The sequence below is a fragment of the Haliotis asinina genome, chromosome 6 (genome assembly GCF_037392515.1).
Source record: "Haliotis asinina isolate JCU_RB_2024 chromosome 6, JCU_Hal_asi_v2, whole genome shotgun sequence".
Lineage (NCBI taxonomy): Eukaryota > Metazoa > Mollusca > Gastropoda > Lepetellida > Haliotidae > Haliotis > Haliotis asinina.
This window is the reverse complement of record NC_090285.1, coordinates 25879163-25902204: the sequence shown is the minus strand read 5'-3', so window position 1 is coordinate 25902204 and position 23042 is coordinate 25879163. Positions and strand designations below refer to the sequence as shown.

Sequence of the window (23042 nt, the reverse complement as noted above, 5' to 3'; positions counted from 1 at the left end):
TGTATGAGGTCAATATATCCCCATCGTCATCATAGCTGGAATCAGTTCGATCCTCGACATGTGATGGTGTTATACCAGATGCCCATGTGCTTATCGTGAAACGTTTACCAAGAAACGACACACCTGACTTGCCTCGACCTCTTGTTGCTGAGGGTGCACAGAGCAGCATTAAGTTGGCTTGGTAATTTGTCGCTTCATGAAAAGAAAACACACACGAGGCATGAGGTCAGGATTCTCATATGGGTAACGATCATTTTATTGCATATGGATAACTCGCTACAGACATATACATTTATATGTATATTATACATAAGATTTTGCAATACGTTAGAGACTGAATAAAGCACATGCATAACACCTTGCAGGGCAAGGAAACATCAACATTTTCAGGAAAAGTCCATTTTTGACTTGTGCAGTTATGTAAAATCATGTTATCAACACTTTTGTTATATATTTTGTTTGAACACAAAAGGTAATGAATTGGTTTTTAAAAATACAGCAAGATCATTCGTTTCATTTTGGGGATAGTATATACATGTATTGCCTCACACTTATACAACACATGTGTTTGCAGATTATTTATACAACGAGACAGTTCTGTTCGTATACTCAATACAACATCGATACTTCAGTTTTTAAGGGAGCAAAACGTCACACAATGTTGAAGAGGAAACTCTTTTTATGGATAGACTACTTCTTTATTACAAAAAATGCGACCTTTCGGTACATGTCTTAAGGCCGTTATCATGGAAATGATAGTATTACTATCACCAGCAAGACGGAGATTAACGCTCTTACAACTCATAGCAGGTACTTCACCAGGTGTCCACAACATAGTGATATTGATAAATGGTGTGTACATGTAATGGATTCTGATCTAGTATGTACATATTTTCATGATCAAACCTTAGTTTCCTATAGCGACATACTCACTCTCACAGACACACACGCACAGACCCACGCGCGCTTTACACATTAACCCTGTTTAGGATTCACTGTAAATATGTGCCGTGTAACTGCTCAAACTGTGACATGTTCAGTTATTCACTTTTTCATACTTTGTTTGGCGGGTTAGTATTTGGAAGTATTTACAGCTTAATATGGCTCTGCACATGCTGTCGGCATTGTGATTTATTCCTAAAAACCGACATCCTACATTCGTGGATAAAAATGTGTTTTGTTTCACGAGCTGAAAAGGATGCAACTCTGCTAATATATCGAAGTATTATTAATCAACTATGATCATCAAATCATGTTGTTATATTTCCACAGAGAGGATGACTAGATTTTAACATTAGCGTCAGATAAACAGACACAGATTTACATATTACAAATCGGTTTCATTCCTCAACGGTTATATACGTGAAAGGTAGAAAGATTTATATCTTTTTAGTGTTTTGAGCACGATTTATTTCAAACAGCTGGTAACATTCGCTGGATGCTGTAGAAGATAAGTTACATATTCTGTAACTTCATTTCAAGTCAAATAATTGTTACTAGTTAGTGTCCGTATTAGTACAGTGGATATGTAGTAAAGTTTCAAGTCGGCATGTGTAACTCACTGGTTTCAGTTCTCGGTACACCGTAAAGAAAGACTACATTTTATCGTTAAAACCTTCTTTCACATATTCGTTTAATTTTCAGAAGGGAAATATAAATTTAGTGGAAATGTGTATGCAAGTAATAGTGTTAAGTTATTTTAACTTTTTAAAAAAACATTGTTAGGATGTGTGAAAAATATGACATATCGCCGATCTGATCTGATCCGCCTGTGTAAATTCATTATCACATATACTTAGATAAGATACCTCACACCTTCCACAAGGGATGTGTCTCTATATGTGGATCACTTTCATAGGTTCATGACACAAACTCTTTTAGTACAATACGTGCTAGGCAGTTGCCATGTTTTCTTTTACTGAACAAAAAATACCTGACACGTACCTCTTGATATGTGAACACACACACACACACACACACACACACACACACACACACACACACACACACACACACACACACACACACCCAAGCATCACCTCCTAAGTTGTAATATCTTAACACATCATACATAAGTTCGATGATCATTACATGACTGTATAACAAACTGTGGCTGTGCGGATCCATAGCGACTGCAATGTATATCATTGAGATTACCTTTTGGGATGTATGCATACTGATATTGAAGTATATGTTGTGACAGTATATATTACCATATCTCAGAGGAGTCGTTAGTATAAGGCGTCAACAAAACGTGATTTATCGTGAATGTCATAGGTGAATGTCAAGTGACAACATAATGAAAACCCCATGGATTCCATCATTAAGCTGTCATAGTCAGTGCACTCCACTGGCCTTTTTCCATTTTGTTATATTGTGACTGATATCGTGAGAGAACGCCTTTCCGTTTTGTGCCATCATCTCTCTCGATATTTCAAACACACTAGTCTTTGTTGAGTCAGGTTGGGTGGACCTGTTCTCATCTGTTTTACCACCAGTTGATGCCATGCTTTTCACAACAGACATGGTTGGTGGCATCCAGGTGAGGGTATTCCAACGTGTCCGCTTATGTTCTTCATCTGGCGCTCCAATGGGTGTGAGTCGTCTTGGCATCGTGTGTACAAGCGATGTTACAGGGGCTCTGCTGCTGATATATGTTCCAGTGATACCAAGGGCTTCAGCAAACTCAGAATCAGGGATATCGTCAACTTTGTGTGCTACTTTCATCTGTAACCGAAAATTGCATGTGAAAAATAACTAAAAATGGGTGACGGTACATTTGAAATGAATAACGCTTAACAGCAACAATGAGTTTAGTTGCACTCAACAATACTCCTGCTATATGGCGGCGGTCTGGCCAGACAATCCAGTGATCAACTGCATGAACATCGATCTGCGTAACTGGGAACCGATGACATGTGTCAACCAAGTCAGTAAGTCTGACCACGCCTTTTATTGAAAGCATGGGTTACAGAAGACGTATTCCACCCCGTATCTTCACGGGCACTGAACAACATAAAACGCATCAGCAATCTTCAAAACTCAGTACTTAGACTCTTGACATTACAAATTCTCCTGGGAGCGCCAAACTACACGGGGCATTACCCAATAATTTGTTCACAGCCGCGTTGAAACCAGCTCACTCACATTAAATCTCCTGCTGATATATCACATAGAGGTAGACAGAAAAATATTCAATATGGAAACATTATTTGCTCCTACTGCATCTATTGGACTCGTACTTTCTAAAAATATTAATTGTTATATTCGCATAAAATTATGTGTCTTTTATATCCTCAGATATCAATATTACCAAAATATGGGTTTCAAGCTTTACGTACCGAATCAATATTGCCTTCTTGTGTATTGTTTTATTGACATTAACACTAATTTTAGATTATTTTAAAATGGGTAAAATGCTGTAGCCTGATAAAACGTCAGACTGTGTAAAAGACGATCTTCAAAGACAGTTATTACGTCAAACTTGCCGTATCTTCCTCTTTTATGCTTATTTGTTCCTGTGTCCATGGCTACCAAACTTTACCTCCCGAAACTAATGCTTTTGAGGACGATTGAGGTCCATGGGTTTATGGCAAAAAATCCACAATTCTCATGTCCTAATCTCCTGCATTGCATTGTCCATACAATCTAGCATAACACTTATATTGAAGGTCGTTTCATATAGGTAGAATCGTTGCAAGCAATATCTTCTTTATGTGTATCTTCTTTATCAAGGACACTTAATGGGCTTTGCAAAGGTCTTTCATTCATACAAATACTCTCCGTACTTCATGGACCTCTTGTTTAGACACAGTTCATGAGCAAACACATGAGATTGTACTCCATGTTTTTAGGTATTGATTCATGGCATGGCAGAACACCTGGTCAAACATTTGATTATAAATGTATTATATAACTTGAAATGAAATACATATAACATTTCTGGTCACGACACGTGGAAGTGGGATCATGTGTAGAGACGCAGCGGATTTGCTTATCCATGACAGGTAAACAAGGTTAAAGCATGCACCTGCAAGTGTCCGTTATTACTTCAATGGGTATACACTAAGCAAACCTATGTGTTCAGGTGCAAATGGCTATGCATTAAACGTGGAGTTGTTCTAGTGGGTGAGTTAAGTTTTACGCCGCACGCAGCAACATTCCAGCTGTATAGCGGCGGTCTGTAAATAATCAAGTCTGGACTAGACAATCCAGGGGTCAACAACATGAGCATCGATCTGGGAACAGGGAACCGATGACATGTGTCAACCAATCAGCGAGCCTGACCATCGGGTCTCGTTAGTCGCCTCTCACGACAAGCATTCCACCCCGGGACCTTCACGGGTCGGACATGTACATGTTGTTTTCAATATTATCCACCACAGTTATACGTATACCTACCTGCTGTCAGCACACAGACTAATTTATATTATGGAGGATATTTTGTTTTCAAAATATCTCTCGATTCTCAATCATTATTTGCTTCATATGTATTTTTAAATGATTGTAAGTGCTATCTTTAGAAACAATGTAGCTCGATCACATTCTAATTATTTAGGTAGATCTGTCAAAATAGTCTGAATGTATCCGTGTGCTGTCAAGGGTACAATTCAGTAATACACATTAAAGTATACATATATCATCATGGATACTGAATAAACAATATTTGTGTATCCCTACCTCATTTTTCTTCAGCTTCTTTTTACAGAAAACACATAATAGTATCAGCAAAAGAAGCACTAGCAGCACAATACCTATGGTGAGGCCGACTGCTGCCCCGCGACTCAAGCCACCTGGAAATGTGGAACAAAGATCGCGTACCAATAGCAGTAACATCTGGTGAAGGTCTGTGTCAAACGGTTGTTGATTTATAACTTTTAGCTAATGATGCTGTTATTAGTCATTTTATGTCATTACATAAAAGTTTAGCGTTCATCCTACCTAGATCCACTAGTACAAAATTGTCACATAAAATGTCTCGCTAGTTGTGTCGGGATGTTTTGATGGCGCTACGATCGATTATGATTAACAATGACTATCATCTGACGTTCAGTAAAGATCGAATGAAGGATATTGAAAATACGTTGTGAGAGCACCACGCTTGGTCTTTATCAAGAAGAACACATTGCTTTCAATGTCTTGTAAACACATTAGGTATGCGATGCAAACGTTTGGCAACCTCCTTTGCTACCTACCACCACCCGAATCATCGTCATCATCCTTTCCCCTCCTCGGCTTTCTTGAAGGTGACGTCACGATCCTAGTTGTGGTCGTTTCCGGGCAAGTTGAGACATTCGGGGCTGCTGTTAACGTTGACGTCCCACAGTGAACTACTATGCTGGCTTCATAATGTGTGGCTGTGTAAAATGACAGATATATGTACATCGACTGCTAGCTACATTTCATTTACCATGTTACAAAACCATCCACTCATATCAAAAAGTTATGTTTGTTTAGTTCTCATGTGATCAATCACGCGGCTTGTCTTTAATAGTTTCCAAATGTATAAATTGTAAAACATATATACACATGTTCAGATCTACGTTCAGTTGATAAGCTTGAGCAAAAACGGACATCATGCGGCTCACCAATTCTGTGCCCATAGTTTTGAACATTCCGTCATGATCCCATCCTTGGCAATAAACATCATCGTTATAAAGAGCCTACATTGTCATTTCTGTTTCCCAGCGCAATCGCAATTGCAAATAGTTTAAGGTACGTGTTTAATGGTTCAAGTCACCTTTAGGAGCGTGAAATCACTATCGTACTTTACAAATGTGATAGTCAAACCTGGAACATCTTACAAAATCTGACAAGGATAAGGTATATTTATTCTCTTATCCACCAGATAGTTTGATGTCAAATTTTCAACACAATAAACTTAACGCGTCTTCTACGCAAGGTAGAACCACGATCGCATTGGGAAATGTTGGCCTGAGATAACAAAGATGGCAACTAAACTCTATATTGGCTAGGCACGTGGAAATATCTCACTGTGAACGATAATAATAAATCAAGACCGGCGATAAAGTTGAGGTGAAATGTTTCTGTTTTGCCTTTTTTGTTTTTGCTGTTGTTGTGATAATTCTACATGTAATAAACTGTAGTACTCATATTTTGGTATGTTTTGATATGTTCATTCCTTGGTTAAACGCATAACCTAATTGTTGATTTGCCTTGCCATAGGTCTTATGTCTATTACCTCAAGTCCTGGAATGACTTTCTCATGTACGAATGTACAGAAACGGAGGTGACTTGAACTCCACTGGCGCGGACTATAAAAACAAAGATCACTTTTACTTCAACCTCTTGCGATTTTAGTTGCCACTAAGTTGCTACTTACTGATACCTCATCACTATTAAAGTTGCTGTCTGTATCTGGTAGGCATTCCTCTTAAAACCTTTCCTCGTTCATGTGCTGGTGAAAATATACTGAGTCCCAAAAGAACCTTCACATTCTTTCTTCTGGGCACTATAAAAAACCAAGAGGTGGTAAGATGGTTAAATTGTTATTATTTCATTGATGAGATCTGTGTGATGTTCTCGATACACTGACAGTGTCAAAATCAGTTCCATTGGGCTACCGTTCCAAAACATGGGTATACAGTATGTCAAGTCACAAGAATAAAACTTCGAAATTTCTCAGTTCAGTATTGTGTATGGCCGTCCCGCGCATTCACCACTGCCAAACACCGTCTCCTCATCGACTGCCTGATGCTTGTGAACAGGTGGCTGGGGATTCTGTGCCATTGCTTTTGCAAGGCAGTTCCTGCAAATTATGAAGTTGGTTTCTAAGACCACGAAGCCTTCTCCCAAGTGCATCCCAAACGTGCTCTACTGGATTAAGGGGACCTCGATGGCTAGTCCATGACGTTGATTACAGCGTTTTGAAGGAAATTCCGTGTCAACATCGCAGTATGCGGCCGAGCATTATCATGCTGGAACTGTAGACCTGAGCCATAAGCCGCCATGAAAGGAACTATTTCAGGGGTGATCACCTGGTCGCGGTAAACAGCAGCTTTGAGGTTTCCACGGATGACCAGAAGTCGGGAACGATTGTTCCCACAGAAGGCATCCCATACCATGCTACTTCCATCCCCGAATATGTCTACGTCCTGAGCACAACATTGGGCATACCTTTCACGACGCCGTGTCCAGACTCTATACCAGCCGGCCACGAATGTGAGGGTAAGCCTGGATTCATCGCTAAACACGACTCGATTCCAGTCTCTCTTGGTCCATCGGAGGTGATGTTGGGCCTACAGCAGACGGTGACGAAAACGGTGATGAAACGGCGTCAGTACTGGCCCACGATATGAACGTCGAGAATGTAGATTGGCAGTCAGCAACCGATTTCGAACGGTCTCTGAGGACAGTCGACCTCTGAACCCTGGCTCAGCCCTGATTCGCGTAGCCGCAGAAATCTTTCGCCTAGGTGACCGACGGACGATTTGACGGTCTTCTGCTCGTGACGTCACACGTGGACGACCCGACTTTGGGCGATCAGAAGTGATGCCAGTGTGTTGTAGACGACCTCGCAAGTTATACACAGTACGACGGCTGCATCCCATTGCTCGTGCGACGTCAATAACTGATCTTCCCGCTTGCAACATGCCAGCGGCACGTTCACATTGCACACTTGATGAAGAAATCTTCGATCCGAAGATCACGTGATCGACTGCTCGTACAAAACCTGATTTGGGACCAACGTCATTTGCAGGAGGAATGGATGGCTTTGAGTTGGTTTTGCGTACGTTTTTCTAGAGTCGAAAGATAGGGATCAAAGTTCGGATACATAGATGTATTATCAGAGAAAAAAAATTATTCATTATTTTCAAAACTTACATTTTGTGAAGTTTCTTTTTCATTCTTTAACCTAACCTACCTCGCTACACCGTGTCTCTCACTTCGGTGGGGGTGTATTTTCTACGTTGTTAGTATCCCTCCGCTTGGCTATTGTGGTGTTTTCTTTTTGGTGATTACGTTTCACCTTTTTCGTGTGTTACAGCTTTGTGTATATGACACGACAATTCTGTTGTATCAGAAATCAGCGAAGGACCCAATCCCCGGTGTCCGGACTGTACAACAGTCTTGTGTAAACTTACTGAACGGTGTCATCACTGTATTTCTTTGTTTCAAAGCGTTTCCCTTTGCGAAGAGGAAACCGTTTACACAATGCAAGAGGAAGATGTCTTCCCTGGCTTCGTCCTTGGGCTCACGATCTTCTCTGCCACAGACACTGGACAACCGTTCCTTCCTTTCGAAAGTTTAGGGGCTCTTAACATCCATGTAGGTCGACGCATGAACCTCAGCGCTCGTCGGACGTCTTCTCCTGATGCGCCTTCTCACACGGAAGTAGAGAAGTTTCTTCGGACGCTCCTTTTGACAATAGTGGTTACTTATGAGGGGATATCAAAACGTTTTGAGCCTTGCATATTAATTCTTGACAAATAGTAATGGGCAGGGAACCTAACGTATATTAGTGTCCTAGCTACATATTGACGGTAGGATCACATAGCTGGATGCATTTCTTCAATTACAGTGCCTTGTAGAAGAGATATACCCCCTAGTGAATGTGAAAAATGGACAAGGTTGAATATAAAGCAGTAATAAATTTTCTTGTCCTGGAGGGCAACACGGCCCAGCAGGTTGAAGAGCGACTCATTGTTGTTCACAAGGAGTCTTCCCCTTCTGCTGCAACCATCAAACTTTGGGTGAAAGAGTTTCAGCGAGGAGGAGAGAGCTTAGATGATGACCCCCGTCCAGGACGACCCTGAAATACGATACGAAATCGTCGTATCCCCCTAAACGAGTTAGAAGATGCAACCGGGCTCTCATATGGATCCATTCACTGCATACTCCATGACAATGTCCACATGTCCAAGGAGTGTGCAAGATGGGCCCCAAGAATGCTTTCTGATGAAGCTTTCTCGGGTCAACATCTGTGGCGCGATGCTGAGTCGTTACCATGCCAACCCAAAATATTTTCACTTTAGAATTATAACCTGTGATGAAACCTGGCTTCATCATTATGACCCCGAGAGCAAGCAAGATTGAATGGAATGGAAACATGTCACCTCTCCAAGGACAAAGAAGTTCAAATCGACCAGGTCCCTAAAGAATGTTATGGGGGACAGTAAAGGTGTTATCCACATCGACTACTTGCCTCACGGTACGGCAATGAATGAAGAGTATTGGCTAACCTTCTGAAGCTGGTATGCCAGTCCATTAAAGAGAAGCGGTGAGGAAGGATCCGGCGAGGGATTCTTCTTCACCAGGACAATGCGCCAATCCACACCAGTCAAGCTGCGATGGAAATTGCGGGTACGAAATTTTACCTCACCCTCCCTATTCACCAGATCTAGCCCCTAGCCACTTCCACCTCTTTCCTCGACTGGAAAAAAAAACACATCCGGGGCCAGAAATTTCAGGATGATGATGAGCTTATCGCTGCTGTGGAGGGTCTTTTAGGGGACCAAGATGTGGTGTTTTTCAGATCAGGAATCAGTAATTGGCAAACCAGATGGGAGAAGTGTGTGAAGTTGGAAGGCGACTATGTTGAAAAATATAGCAGTATGAATTCCAAAATCTTGCATTTTCAGGGCGAGGCTCAAAACTTTTTGATATTCCCTCCTAACCTAGCCCTTTCCCAACGCCGACGCCAGCGCCGACTTCTGTCTCGTCAACTGTGACTCCAGCGCCGACGCCCATGGCTTTTTCCACTGACACAATTGAGTTGCTGGATAAACAAGCGCCAATGTCGACTCCAATGCCTATACCTATCCGACAGAGGATTTACAGCGGATTATTGAGGAGTGTGCCCGTTGCCTGGAGGAGAGACGTTTCACATCTCCAACTCAAGGGAAGCGCCATCGTCAGTCCCATTCTAGGTCGTCTCCTCCTCGCCGGTCGCCACGTTGCTTACGCTCAAAGCTCCTTCTCTGAAAGAACATCAGTTGCCGTCTGCTCTTCAGTGTCCAAAGCCTATTGCCTCTAGTCAGCGGCATGATGCCCTTACTGTATCATGGGATGATTCAGACGAACGGCATTTTCCCCTGGATTAAGAGGAGATGCTAGATGAGACAGATAATGGGGCTAATTATCTATTCTCTGCGCTCTATGATCGCATCACCAGCATATTGGTGTGGCAGTGCCTCCTGGATCTCCTCACCTTAGGCCGTGACTCAGATGTCGTTTGATGCTCCGTCCGTTACTGTGATTCCTTCCTTCATTAAAGCCGACGACCTGCATGTCAGATTTCTTTTGCCGTTGCACCTGTGTCTTTACCTCTGTTGTCGAGTCGAATGCGGATTCGAATGCCGGATGAAGAATTTGTACTATATTAAGAAAGTGTAATCTCAAATATGATCTCATATATATTACATCTTTCCAGGGTTGGGGTGCACACGCCAATGTCCACACCACCTCAGGGCTGTGGTCCGACGTCGAGTTTGGCATATCAACAGCGTAGAGCTACAAGTAGTCATTCTAGTGGTGCGACACTGGACGCCTCTGCTGAGAAACACCTGACCATATATAATGACCATATTATGACCATATATAATGACGGTGTGGTTGATTTCCAAGGTCAGTCAGACGGAGGGGATTCATCTGCCTTTAGTCGCACCTTGATGGCCAAACAGGATGTGGTTTCCAGATCTGTATCACCTCACCGATGAAAATCTGCAACAGTTATCAGACTGGCCTCACCTGCTCCGGCATCCTCACTGTCCCAGACTGCATCCCGTTCCATCGCCTTTTCATCTGCACAGTTAGACCATCTGCAGAAGGCACTGAAGGCCAAAGGTTTCTCCAAGCGTGTGGCTAATGTTATTGCTCACGCTCATTGAGTTTCCACAAGATCCCTCAATGACAATAAGAGGATGTCTTTTGAGAAGTTTGTGCACAGAAGTCCAAGGATCCGCTGAATGTTTCTCCTCAGTTCACCACAGAGTACATCACAGGAAGTCTCAAAGGCAACACTATAGGGACTTATTTTGTCAGCTCTTAACTTGGTGGTCAAGTGCGACAAGCCTTCAAGCTGGGGGATCAGAAAGACAAGTTTTGGCCTCCTGCTTTGGACCTTAACATCGTCCTTGAGCATCTGCGGGGTCCTCCTTATGAACCTTTGGACACTGCTTCTTTTGAGAATCTTTCGAGAAAGACAGCTTTTCTCCTGGCATTGTCCACGGCGGCAAGGGTTAGTGAGATGCACCCACTGGATGTCACCAGGGTGCATTTTGAGCAGTCGTGGCATGGTTCACTTAGGATATTTTGGTGAAGGATCAAGTGCCAGTACAACCGGACAGAATGTTCTCCATTCTTCCATCTTAGGACCCCACAACGCTGAGGAACTACTGCTTTGTCCTGTGCGGGCTCTTGGGATGCATATTGCAGCACCCAGAAAGAAGTCTCATCCCGGTTTCCACTACATCTAAGGGTGAGGCTAACAGCAACACCATTGCACTCTGCCTACGTACCACAATGCTGCCCACTCGTGATGCATGAGATTTTCCGCCAGTAGGGCCTTGTCTTCCACCAGGGCTCTCAACAGGAACTGCATCGTTCCGACTAACGTGGAATGATGTTTTAGGTAATCTACGGTCTTTACTAGGCACTACCTGAGGGATCTAGCTGTGGAGAACGTGGGGGGCCTTCAATCCTTTGGTCCACTGGTGGTTTGCCATCAGCTCACCGGACCTTCCGCCCATTAGGTACCTACTTCTCGTTAACTTCTGGTCTTAAGGATAAGGGTGTGCCTCTTGTCCTTTGTGTTTCCATGGGTTACTATCTGTCTCTTGTTCCAGGCGTTGCCTGAGATTGCCGTTTCAGTTTGTCCCGGATTCCCGAATGCAGTGGGTCTGGTTAATCGTTGGACGTTCCTCGGAAGCCCGACACCGCCATCCTACTGTCGAATCCATATGCATGAGACCTTTGGTAAGGTAAGTTAAAAATTCTTAAAATCTAAAATATTTTAGATATTTAAGTACTTACCTTACCATAGGGCGTTAACACCCTCACAATGATCATTTCACCTCTCTGGGATCTTCGGACCTGTTCAGTTACAGTGATTTTTTTATAGTCCGCGCTTGCACGTGAGGGGAGATCACGTCACTTCCGTCTGATCTCCTTTAAGCGAAGCTTGAGGTAATATGCATAAGACCTACGATAATGTAAGTATTAAAATATCTAGAACATTTAGATTTTAAATAATTCTCTTTATGTCAAGCGTAAAAATGACTTATCTCCTTATCCCCATAAAAATATCACCAGAAAACGTACATACACCAACATGCCATACCTTACCATGAAATTGCATCCATAGGCGCCCGCCTTTAGTCGGTAAGTTACTTCTTAAGTTGACTGTTATAAAATGTGCTCTGCTGGTGTACAATATACCAGAACTGTAGTTCGTGTTTTGGGCACAATCTATTCTCGACCTGTTGGCAGTGTTACCGTCCAAGATGTCTACGTGTTGAGTACACACGCCACTGGCATCTTGCACAAAATCCTGATATAGTGACGTCACAGCTATGGAAGAGTTACAGGATGCTGTAACGCTGCATGTAGTATCTGTGTTAGGGTCGATGCCTGAAGTTGGATTCTGGATTGTAACAGTCTTTCCGCTTTTGGATGCATCTGACGGAACTGATATGATGTCGGACTCTGGAATAAATAACTATGAATAACACCACAAAGAGTTTCATACTCAAGAAATCACTCCAAAGTAGCAACTCAAGACAAGGGTCCGAACCATTAAACGATGGTAGCGTTGAGGCAATCGTAACTCACACACTTAGTAACGACTGTCGTTGCTCTACGATCCCTTTTGGCGTAAGCGTGATGAGAATGGACCATTTTTTTCTAAACTTGTAGTAGGGTAATTTGCAATATAGACTTAATAACAAAAGAAACGTAACTGATTTCTTTTCAAGGTTTAAACGGAAGACACAAACGTGAATGCTTACGTTTTATAAGAATCCATTTTTTATTTTTGATGTTTCGGGTTTTTTTCAGGAACATATGTTCAGAAGCATATGTTTGTTTCCATATGTTCAAACCTGCTGTTGTATTCTTCAACTTACTTGAAACACATTGATAACTCATCAGCATGTAATTCGATCTTGGTTGATATCCAGTCTCACTGCATGTTGTAAGCTGCCAAGCGACTCTCTTGGTACAAGTCGACGCCCCGATACAGATGGTGTGATAGTCACTGACACCGGTGTAGGGCATTACACAGTCTTCGGGGTTCCTGGAGCAGCATAGCTGCCTCCTCGCAACGTCACTGACTGTGAACTCTTGCGGACAATTCATAGATGCTTTTTTGGCTACTGCATATAGGTTATCTATGGAGATGACCTTTTCAGAATCACATCTGGGAATGATAAAATCGTCTGCCGTGTTGCCATAACAACCAACTGCTTCGAGGGACACTGAAACAGAGTGTTACCGAAACTGTTTTATTTGTACCTCACATCAGCATGACTGGGATGAAAATCTGAATCTTGATGGTTATACATCGTTTCTCACCAATGCATACGACTCCTAATGTGTTGAGTTAAATAAGCGTGATCTTTAGCGAACGCGTTGTGTTACGACTGAAAGTAAAGCGTTTAATGTACGGTGATGGTGAGTGTTTAGTGTATGGTGATGGTAAGTGTTTAGTGTAAGGTGATGGTGAGTGTTTAGTGTAAGGTGATGGTGAGTGTTTAGTGTAAGGTGATGGTGAGTGTTTAGTGTAAAGTTACGGTGAGCGGTGATTGTAGGAAAACCGTGTGCTGGAGATACTTTAAGACTGTTTACCATTACATAACACCTTGAGACAATACTTGCCTGATATTAGAGCCACGGTAACGTCGGTGAACCTACCAAGGCACCTAACAAACCTAATAATCTGACACTTCTAGTGTTTCACCTATTCTAACCTTATTCACATGGGAAAGACACATGTTACGAAACATATTTGATATAAGTGAGTCGGTGTGATTGCTCATGTTGTTACGGTTAAGAATTTGAGAGAGATAAACAGCCATGCAGAATGTAATACAGCGAGCAGTCTGACAGCGGTTAATGAAGATCAAATGTTGGCAGCGATTTATGATACTACTCCAGTGATGTGTCCCCCTCTCAACACGGCAACTAGCTTATATATACAGTATGGTACAAAATTATTGAGAATAGCTAAAGCATTTCATATTATTAAACGAGAACAAATCAGATAAAATTGAATGTATTGTGAAAGTGAACTGACCTTTTCATATTGTGTAGGTAACAATCTAATATTTTATCAAGTCTCCTTGAGCTTCACGGCACAGTCTAAGACGGGTAGGCATACTTCCTATCAGAAAGGTTAGTGTCTCGTGAGTTATGCTGTCCCAGTATCGGACCACTTCTCTCTTCATGTCTTCAATTTTTGTCAACCCCTTTTGATTCACACATTCCTTCATCATCCCCCAAATGTTCTCAATGGGATTTAAGTCAGGACTATATGCAGGAAATGGTAATGCAGTCACATTTTTCTCCTGAAACCACTGCTTGGCATGTTTTGCGGTGTGTTTAGGATCATTATCTTGCTGCAAAATCCAGTCATTTCCATAAAACACATGTGCACTTGGAAGGAGAAAATTATCTAATATGTTAGTGTAGCGTTAACTTGTCAGATTTCCCTCAAACACACACAGCGGGGTCGTTCCTAATAAGGATATCCCTCCCCATACATGACACTTTGGGCTGTATTTAGGTCGTCGATACAACGGTGCTGACGCAGACTTTGTCCATATTTTCTCATTATTGGGATATACCCATACTGAGCTTTCATCAGTAAAAATCACATTTTCCGAGTCAAAGTTTTCATGTGCCAAACACCACTCAACACGCCTGTCGTTATGTTCTTGTTTCATGAGAGGAGAAGGAATTCCAGTCTTTTTCTGCCATCTAAGGTCAATCAAATTTCTTCTAACTGTAGATTTTGATACAAATGTTGATCCCCTTTCTATCATTTCATACCTGATGTTGGAGATGCTTGCCCTTTGCTTTTTAGACGCTAAAAATTCAGGGGAGGTAGCTCTAATTGTACTATACTCAGTAGGCCAAGACGAGTTACCTCCCTTATACCATTAATTAGTTTTAAGTATCAGTGAATCAGTTGAGGTGTTAGGATAGCTCAAAGTAAGAAGAAAAATTCTCAATAATTATGAACCAGACTATATATATATATATACTCGGTCATTTCCCGAAAGTTAGGGCACATACAACCATCGCCAACACTGTAGAAATCTACATCTATTCTACTAAAGGTGATCAATCAAAAATATTATTCAAAACACTAAAACGTTGTGAATAATTATTATTTAACTAATAACAAAATATACAGAAATACACACTCGTAACAATGTGTAGAACGTATAATGGTACATGAATATCCTGGTTCAAAACATTCTCAGCGGAGGTTACAGAGCATATAGCACACTCGTGGTTGTTCACAAATGCCGAATGTTCGGTTACATCAGGTCATGTATAATCAAGAAGTACATACCTGCACAATGTAAGTAGTAAGAAAAGGTCACCACACAAAGACAAAAGGTATTCATTATCATATGTATTATCTATCAACAAGAGAAACCTGACACCCTCCAGTGGAGGTCTGCTGGTGAAATAACGACACCGTGTGCGTCTTTATCAACGCGTGGTCACCCATGTATGGACGTTTACTGTACTACGTCATTCAATCAATATTCAATGCACCATGTAATCACAATAAGCAGTATTGATAGATTATAGACATCGTGACACTGTCAACAAACGAGCTTTATATGCTAGGGCAACTCTACAGTGTGGTGGGGGACTTTGGTCTCGTCACTTAGCATTAAATAGTCAGTTGCCAGGCACTGCATTATATACGTTTACATGAACTCGTGACTGAAGATTTTTTTCGGTGTGTTTTTTATCGATTAAATGACTCATATGGATATATCTGCCAGTTACTTGTGTCACATGGCTAGCGTTGGGTATTGTGTTCATGACATCGGATGTATCAATGTTCATGTGTATCAACTCATGGGTAAAACACGATGTGCAATTACTGTGCGCATGTAGTTGTAAGGGTGTTGTTGATTACACACTTGGTTCTGACCACATTGCAAGATGACAGAGAAAGCGTAATGAATACTGCCAATACAAATGGGATAAGTAACGTGGCCTCGCCAAGAAAACCTACTTTGTAAATTGTGTACCCCATGTACATGTATTGTTGAAGTGATTAGAGACGAGCACCATTTGTTGTGGATATTCAATGTTTTACTTATATTAGACCGATTTATATTCATTCCAGCATTGTACTGTTGAACCATTCATTCAATGAGGTCACTCCCCATTATATATGTGAGTGTGTGTAGTGATATCTTGCCTGGCCTGGTACAGACAAATGAAAATGAACTACATGAAACGTCCAAGATATATTATTTAATGCAGAAACAACAAATAATATTGCATCAAAAAAAGACTAACTGGAAGAAAAGTTTTGCAGTCTCTCACAAAAAAGGAATATATTTGAAAAATTGTTTGAATGATGGTCACAGTGTTGTCATTGTTACTTTATAAAAATCATGGAAGTGATAAAAACAGCAACGTTCGTTTCTCACATGGACCGTTACATAGGGTGGAGGAAAGGATTTGTTGTATAAGGAAGATATGTATGTAGTTATGTTTAGGGTGTTAAGCTAATAATCTGTTTGACATTATAATACCAAAGAAACCCATTGTTTGAAAGACACACAATTTATGAGCACACGTACAGGTGTTGCGATAGACTGGGCAAACCAAAAAATAATTTGTTTTACCTGTTAACATCTTTATTAGCAAAAAGATATCACAATGTTTTTCTGTGCATCATGATCCGTTGTCTTGTCTGTCTTTTTTCTTCTGCTTCCTTGGTTCACCTTCTGTACTTCTGCCCTCTTCTTCTTTCGTTTTGGTCTTCTTTCTCTTTTTTTTCTTCCTCTTCTTCTCTGTCTGCATGTCTTCACGCGGACCCGCATCTTCCAAAGCTATGTTGTTGCTAAGCTGACCATTTAGCTCTGTAGAGGGAGACACATTTTGAGCTTGTGAAGTCAATACGGACAGGTGTTCTGACTGAGGAGGTTGAGGAGGTTGTCTGACTGGAGGAAGTGTCTGACCAGCACTCGGTATAGTATGCATTTCGACATCGCCAAACCTCCTAAATGCAGGTGGAACACGGTCACGTGGGGTGGGGTGTATATCTACGGTTTGTCCTGTTGACTGTTTCGCACACAGTAGTCCTTGCGTTGGTGCTACCTGTGGAATAACCTCCGTTTCCGGGCCAGAACTATAGAGAGGCAGTCCGTGATGGACGTTGCCCTGTGTGTTATCGGATGTATGTACCTGTGCATCATATCAACAAGTTGTCAGGGCGATGCGCTATCAATTTTACCTTATGGAATTACAGATTACAAGAGTCTAACGTGGGAAATCCACGACGTAATGTATTATGCAATTAATAGTAGTCAGAAAACTATAAATGGCTGATTCTGAGATCAAAAGACCCCGAAGGCGGATTCACAGATGTGCCCTACCCATCAGAACACCTATTAAAAAACCAGCAGACCACCAAGGGTTTACAGCGTGTCATCTTAAGACTTAGAGGAAAACTATGGTTATACCTATGTAATAGGTATGTGATGTAATACGTCCAAGCACTGAAACTCATAAAAGTACACTCGATCAGTGTGATACAAATGGTACCTAAAGAAATGCACCCATACCTTGTTCGGTCTGTTCTTTCTCCGGGATTTACAGTCAAGTATGCCCGCAAACAAAATCATGAGAACTAGAAGTACTCCAACGACGATTATTACTCGTATCCAGTTTTCTGAAAGTGGACAGGGAACATATATAATCTTTAAAATGTAGGGGAACTGTACTTTCCATGTTTGAGAATGCATTACCACATGGATTTCATTCAAAGCAAAGCTGGTCGTTCAGTAATCTCCCTTGTTAGGTGACTGGAGTATGGCATGAAAGTTTCAGGTTTACAATTTTCAGTCAGTAGTATGTCATTTAACCCTGAAAACACTGACCATGGTGAGATGCAAGACAATTATCGGAAAAATCTACAGTCTACAGTGATTTATGGACCTGCAAGAAAAACGTCCAGATTCATAATGACACCCCATGCACGTGCAGGAGGCTTCCACGTTGTGCACGTGCTCTCCATTCATTGTGTTTGCGTGTGTTGATAACGTGAAATGATGCTGCATATGACACAAGATGCACAAGATGAATGTCATTGTAACTTTCCTAAATGGGATTTCTTTCTACCAGACTTCAAAGTTCAGGTTCCCCTACTTTTGAAAGAGTGTATTTACGTGAAGTCAGTTAACTGAACCAAAGTAAATTTAATTTCATTAAAAATTGTCTTTGCTGAATATATGTTACTGGTATACAATGCTGTATTCACTTTGCGTATCTGTTGACGCTTCAAACATATCCCCATATACCGAGAACGAACATCCGTCATATCTCACAGCATTTTGCTTTAACGTGTCAGTTGTTATTTTTCGAGCCTTTTACTTTCCAAATACATGTAAGACAATGCAATGAAGTCACACTTCTGAGGCAGTTCATCAGTATGACGGTCCGGGGTAGAATAGACCTTCAGCAACCCATGCATTTGGTGGACAGACTCACTGCGTTGGTTGACACATGTCATTGGTTCCCAATTTGCCCAGGTCGATGCTGTTGCTGTTGAGTTCTGGATTGTCTGGTCTACACTCGATTATTTTCCATATAGCTGGAATATTACTTAATACGGAAATCTAAACTCATTCACTCACTCACTCAGTATGAGAGTTAAAGCTAGATTAAGAATACGGCTTATATTAATACGATACAGGATTTAGATATTAATCGCTGGTGATGTAGCATATACGTATTGCTGTTTGACAATCAAATGACTTTACAAATCCAACCCAGTAAATGCTAACGTGTAGTGTTTCTGGCGATGGTAGACGTCCTTTCCGACGATGACTGCGTCTGTGATAATGGTGTAGACGTTGATGCTGTTGTTGTTGTGTTAACAGGGCATTCGTCTACAGTCAAGGGTTCAGAAACTGCCGACGATCCACATCGAAGGTCCATGGTCGAATATGAATTTGAACCTTACGAAAGGAAGCGTATTAAGATGTCAGCAGAATGTAGTAGACGTTGACTGCTGATAACATTAAAACTGATGCATTGTTAAATCGCTTTACTATTTTCATCATGCAGTTCAATTCCAACGTTCCGTGTATCCGCTAATTGTAATCTATGAGCGTCAAGCGTTAATTTCAGATCTATTTCGAGTTTTTAAATAGAATTGTTTTACCTCTTACACCACGTATTACCTCTAACTTCTATCCACAACTGTCCCTTGGCGCCAGGCACGACAGTGGTAACATCCAGCACAAGGGAATGACCGATGCTTGTATAGACGTCTGTAATAGGGAAGTAATCGCCATGGTTGTTATGAGAGCAGTCAATAATGTGATTGTCGCTTCCATCAGTGATGCTCAGACGTTGACTACATCCGTTGGTGCTGCTGTGGTTAAGGTTGAGGTGTATGACAGTCAACACTATGGTTGTATTGCAGGAGGAGGAAACACTACAAGACCCTCCTATTTCTGATGAACTGGGGTAACCTTGATTTTGTATATACACAGCGGCCCCTCTCGTTGCACCAGTCTCAGCGCTGCTTACATAGAGGATCAGGGACCCTGGTGAAATATGATAATACATTGTAACAAGTATATCAGTTGTTAAATTCGAACGAAAGTAAGCCACTAAGATCTGATGATTAACTGCGTCTGTTAATCAGCCAATATCCTTCCATGCATTTAACCTTCAGACAGTTTTCATATTCGGAAAGATATCTGTCACTACTTCCTCTTGTGCCGTCCAAAGCCCGTGCCCACCATAACCCGATTGTAATTTCATTATATTTACTTGGCTGGGTAGCGATGAAAACCGAATCAGTACATTCAAAGGAAATATGTAAGGGTCGAAACGAATGGTCTCATTGTTAGTTGTTTCAGAGCAATGCCAACCTTCAATAGCTAAGACAATCCAGACTTTCCACTTACGTTATATCCTCTAAGACCTTGCTACCAACTGCTGCTCATTCAGCAGGATATACGAGATATGAAAGTAAATCCATCTGGTGTCCTAGCAGTATAGCTGGTATAGTCCCTAGGGAATTGTGAATGTTTACCTGAATACACAAGGATCCACAGGTCAGGGCACATGTATAATCTTCATTCTAACAGAAAAGAAATCCTTGATGCGTGTATATAAATGGAGAAGTGTATGTGAAAAATATTTTACATTTCATTCTCGTGTCACATGTCGTGCATCCTTATATATATTATACGGATATTTTGCCAGGGTAACGAAAGAAATAGAGGAAATACGTTTAATAGCATGGAGCCAAAATGCCACTTAGAAAATGCTCAAATGTAACAGATTTATGTGTTTTCTGACAAGGTGTAATTTCAAACATATGCGATAGCTACTATTCTTAAACACTCATGTACACCAGGCGTATTTACCGAATGATGTTTTGTTAATGCATCACAAAACGGTTATCATAACAAATTAGGAATATTTGTCACACATACTTGAGATACAGTAGAATTCCATCAGCATATAATTTGATGTGGTCAGAAACGTGGTGATATTGCATGTAGTGACATCTTTAGCGACGTTGGCCCTGCAAGTCTCCAGACCACTACATTCTGGATAATACGGCATGTCCGAGACATTGTAGACCATTTTACAGTCCTCTGGCGCCACACGGCAGCACTTCTCCTCATCTCTGTTCATGGAGTCCGCTTCTTCTGAACAATTTGTCGTCCGTTCTTTGACCATTGCAAACACACCACTGATAGCCATTACTTGTGAATTGTTGCACGATGGAGTGAGGAAGTCATCATGGGTGTTTCCAAAACACCCGGTGGCTGTCTGCAGAGGCCATGGAATGCAATCTGGAAATAGCGCAAGCATCCGTTGCGTTATATAAACATATGTATCGACAGACAGACGGAGAGATAGGTGTAGGGGATGGAAGGGAGGTTCGGTCTGCGGAATGAAACTGTAAGTGTGAGTATGCATATCTATGGAGTTGTTTCATTTACATATAGTGCAGAATATCAGGCGTAGATCAAGAGTTCAAACGCTGGAGGTCAGCTACTGGCGAATAAATAATATTTCATGTGGAACCAATAATCGCAGTCCTGCATTCCTGGGTTAAAATAAATAAGAAGTCTATAACAGACATTTAATCTGTTTTCTACTTAAAGATCGCTGTATGTGGCTTGATTTCAAATAGTAGAGGAAGTATTGAACGTTTTGATATGATGAGGTAACACCTAAGTATTTCTTATGGGATTCAACCTGAACATTATGCAACTGGAATTCGCGACGTATACGTAAGGAGGAAAATCGCACAAACAGGTTAGAATTAAACCTACTTACCCACATTCTTTAAACAGCAAAGAATCACAATCACACCGCCCAGCATGTCGAACAGTTATAGTAGACGTTCTGGTTGTCTGTGCATGACCACATGGAATGATTATGAAGAAATGAGATCGGGTGACTTGTTGCGGTAGATGAATGCCCTTTGTATAAGAACTGCAAAAGGTTCGCACGTCACGAACATCTCGTTCATATTGAAGTCATATATAGGGGAACCTCGTCACGAACGTTTTCTTCATTGTGAATTAGCATAGTGGAGAGGCTCGTCGCGAACATCTTGTTCTTAGTACGTACTTGGCGGCGTCAAAAACGTAATACCATGTCAAACAAAGATACTTAATACAATTTGATATTAAACATAGCGCCTTATATGTAAAACATTAAAGTGGTTCTTTGTGAACAAAACAAAATATCCACATGCTCAAAAGTCAAGTGCCACTATTATAGTGTCTTAATTTCACCACTGAAGATCAGAAATACAAACTATAAATGTTTATGACTGAATTAGGCTTCCATAGATTCTTGAACCTAAGATTGTCAAGATATGACAAGGAAAACGTTCTGCGCGTGCAACTCCATTTTCCCTCCATCTGAATCTTGAATATCAAGTTTCACATACTTGGTTTCACCGGTCTGTTGTGAGATTCTCCTGTCACTTTAGAGTTAGAAAAACTCCTTCATGGTGAGGAAGGAGAAAGTTAACTACCGCTGAGAGATGGCATGTGATTGGCATGAAAAATGCTGGATGTCATGCAGGGCTATTGCAAGGCAAATGGGTCGTCACAACAGCGTCATCACCCGTTTAATTGCCAAACATAGTCAAACCAATGATGTCAATTACAGTCATAGATCTCGTTATGATAGTTGCCATTGAGTATCCAAAGTAGCAGATTACAATAATAGTGGGTGGTGCTTAACTTTTGTGCATGTGTATACACATAAAATACAAGCTACGTGTCTTTATGGCGCCGTGTCACTGCTAACAAGCATATATTGTCAGTATTCTGTGTGTTGGCCTTGAGTGCTGGTGAGAGTCCGCACTCTGCTGTCCATAGACATGCACAGACGAGCACTAGATTGACAAACTGTATGGAAAACAACTCCTTTATTACGATAGCGCGACGTTTCGGTACAGATTCTTGCACCGTTGTCAAGCAGGAATGTAACATACAATGGGGGCAAAGTATATATAATGAGACTAACAAAGACAACAAGATAACGAGGTAATTATCACAATAGGGTGAGGTGATGAAGCCAGTGGGTAGACAATGGGGGAGGGAGTGGAAGCTAGCGATGTACAAATGTAAGGGATGGTTTAACAAGGCAGTGATGTTTATACAGCTGACTGGGCTTGGAGGAGGGCATCAGAAGCTGATGGAATGTAATATCCTTGATCTCGGTTGATGGTAGGCTTTTGACGTTTGATATGAATGGATTCGGTGAGTTTGCATTTGGTTTTGTGCCAGGATGGTGATGTCAGTCCAGTTAATGAGGTGATTGGGGTTAGACTG

General features: G+C 41.4%; 1 protein-coding gene across 1 annotated transcript; it reads right to left on the bottom strand.

Moving 5' to 3' along the window:
• Positions 1–221: 221 nt before the first annotated feature.
• Positions 222–15599, bottom strand: LOC137287628 (uncharacterized). The gene is made up of 6 exons (XM_067820007.1): positions 15539–15599; positions 13086–13436; positions 12307–12666; positions 5202–5357; positions 4681–4793; positions 222–2727 (listed from the first exon to the last, which is right to left on the bottom strand). The coding sequence occupies exons 1-6, from the start codon at positions 15597–15599 to the stop codon at positions 2338–2340; spliced, it is 1431 nt and encodes a 476-aa protein (XP_067676108.1). The 3' UTR covers positions 222–2337.
• Positions 15600–23042: the final 7443 nt, after the last annotated feature.

What these genes read in the sequence shown, in the direction of transcription:
- LOC137287628 (XM_067820007.1), bottom strand. Translation starts at nt 15,599, where the DNA reads ATGATAATGAATACCTTTTGTCTTTGTGTGGTGACCTTTTCTTACTAC. An exon ending in GAGTTATCAATGTGTTTCAA is followed by an intron (nt 12,667 to 13,085) that starts GTAAGTTGAAGA and finishes TATTTATTCCAG; the next exon opens with AGTCCGACATCATATCAGTT. An exon ending in CCTATGGATGCAATTTCATG is followed by an intron (nt 5,358 to 12,306) that starts GTAAGGTATGGC and finishes CATTTTACACAG; the next exon opens with CCACACATTATGAAGCCAGC.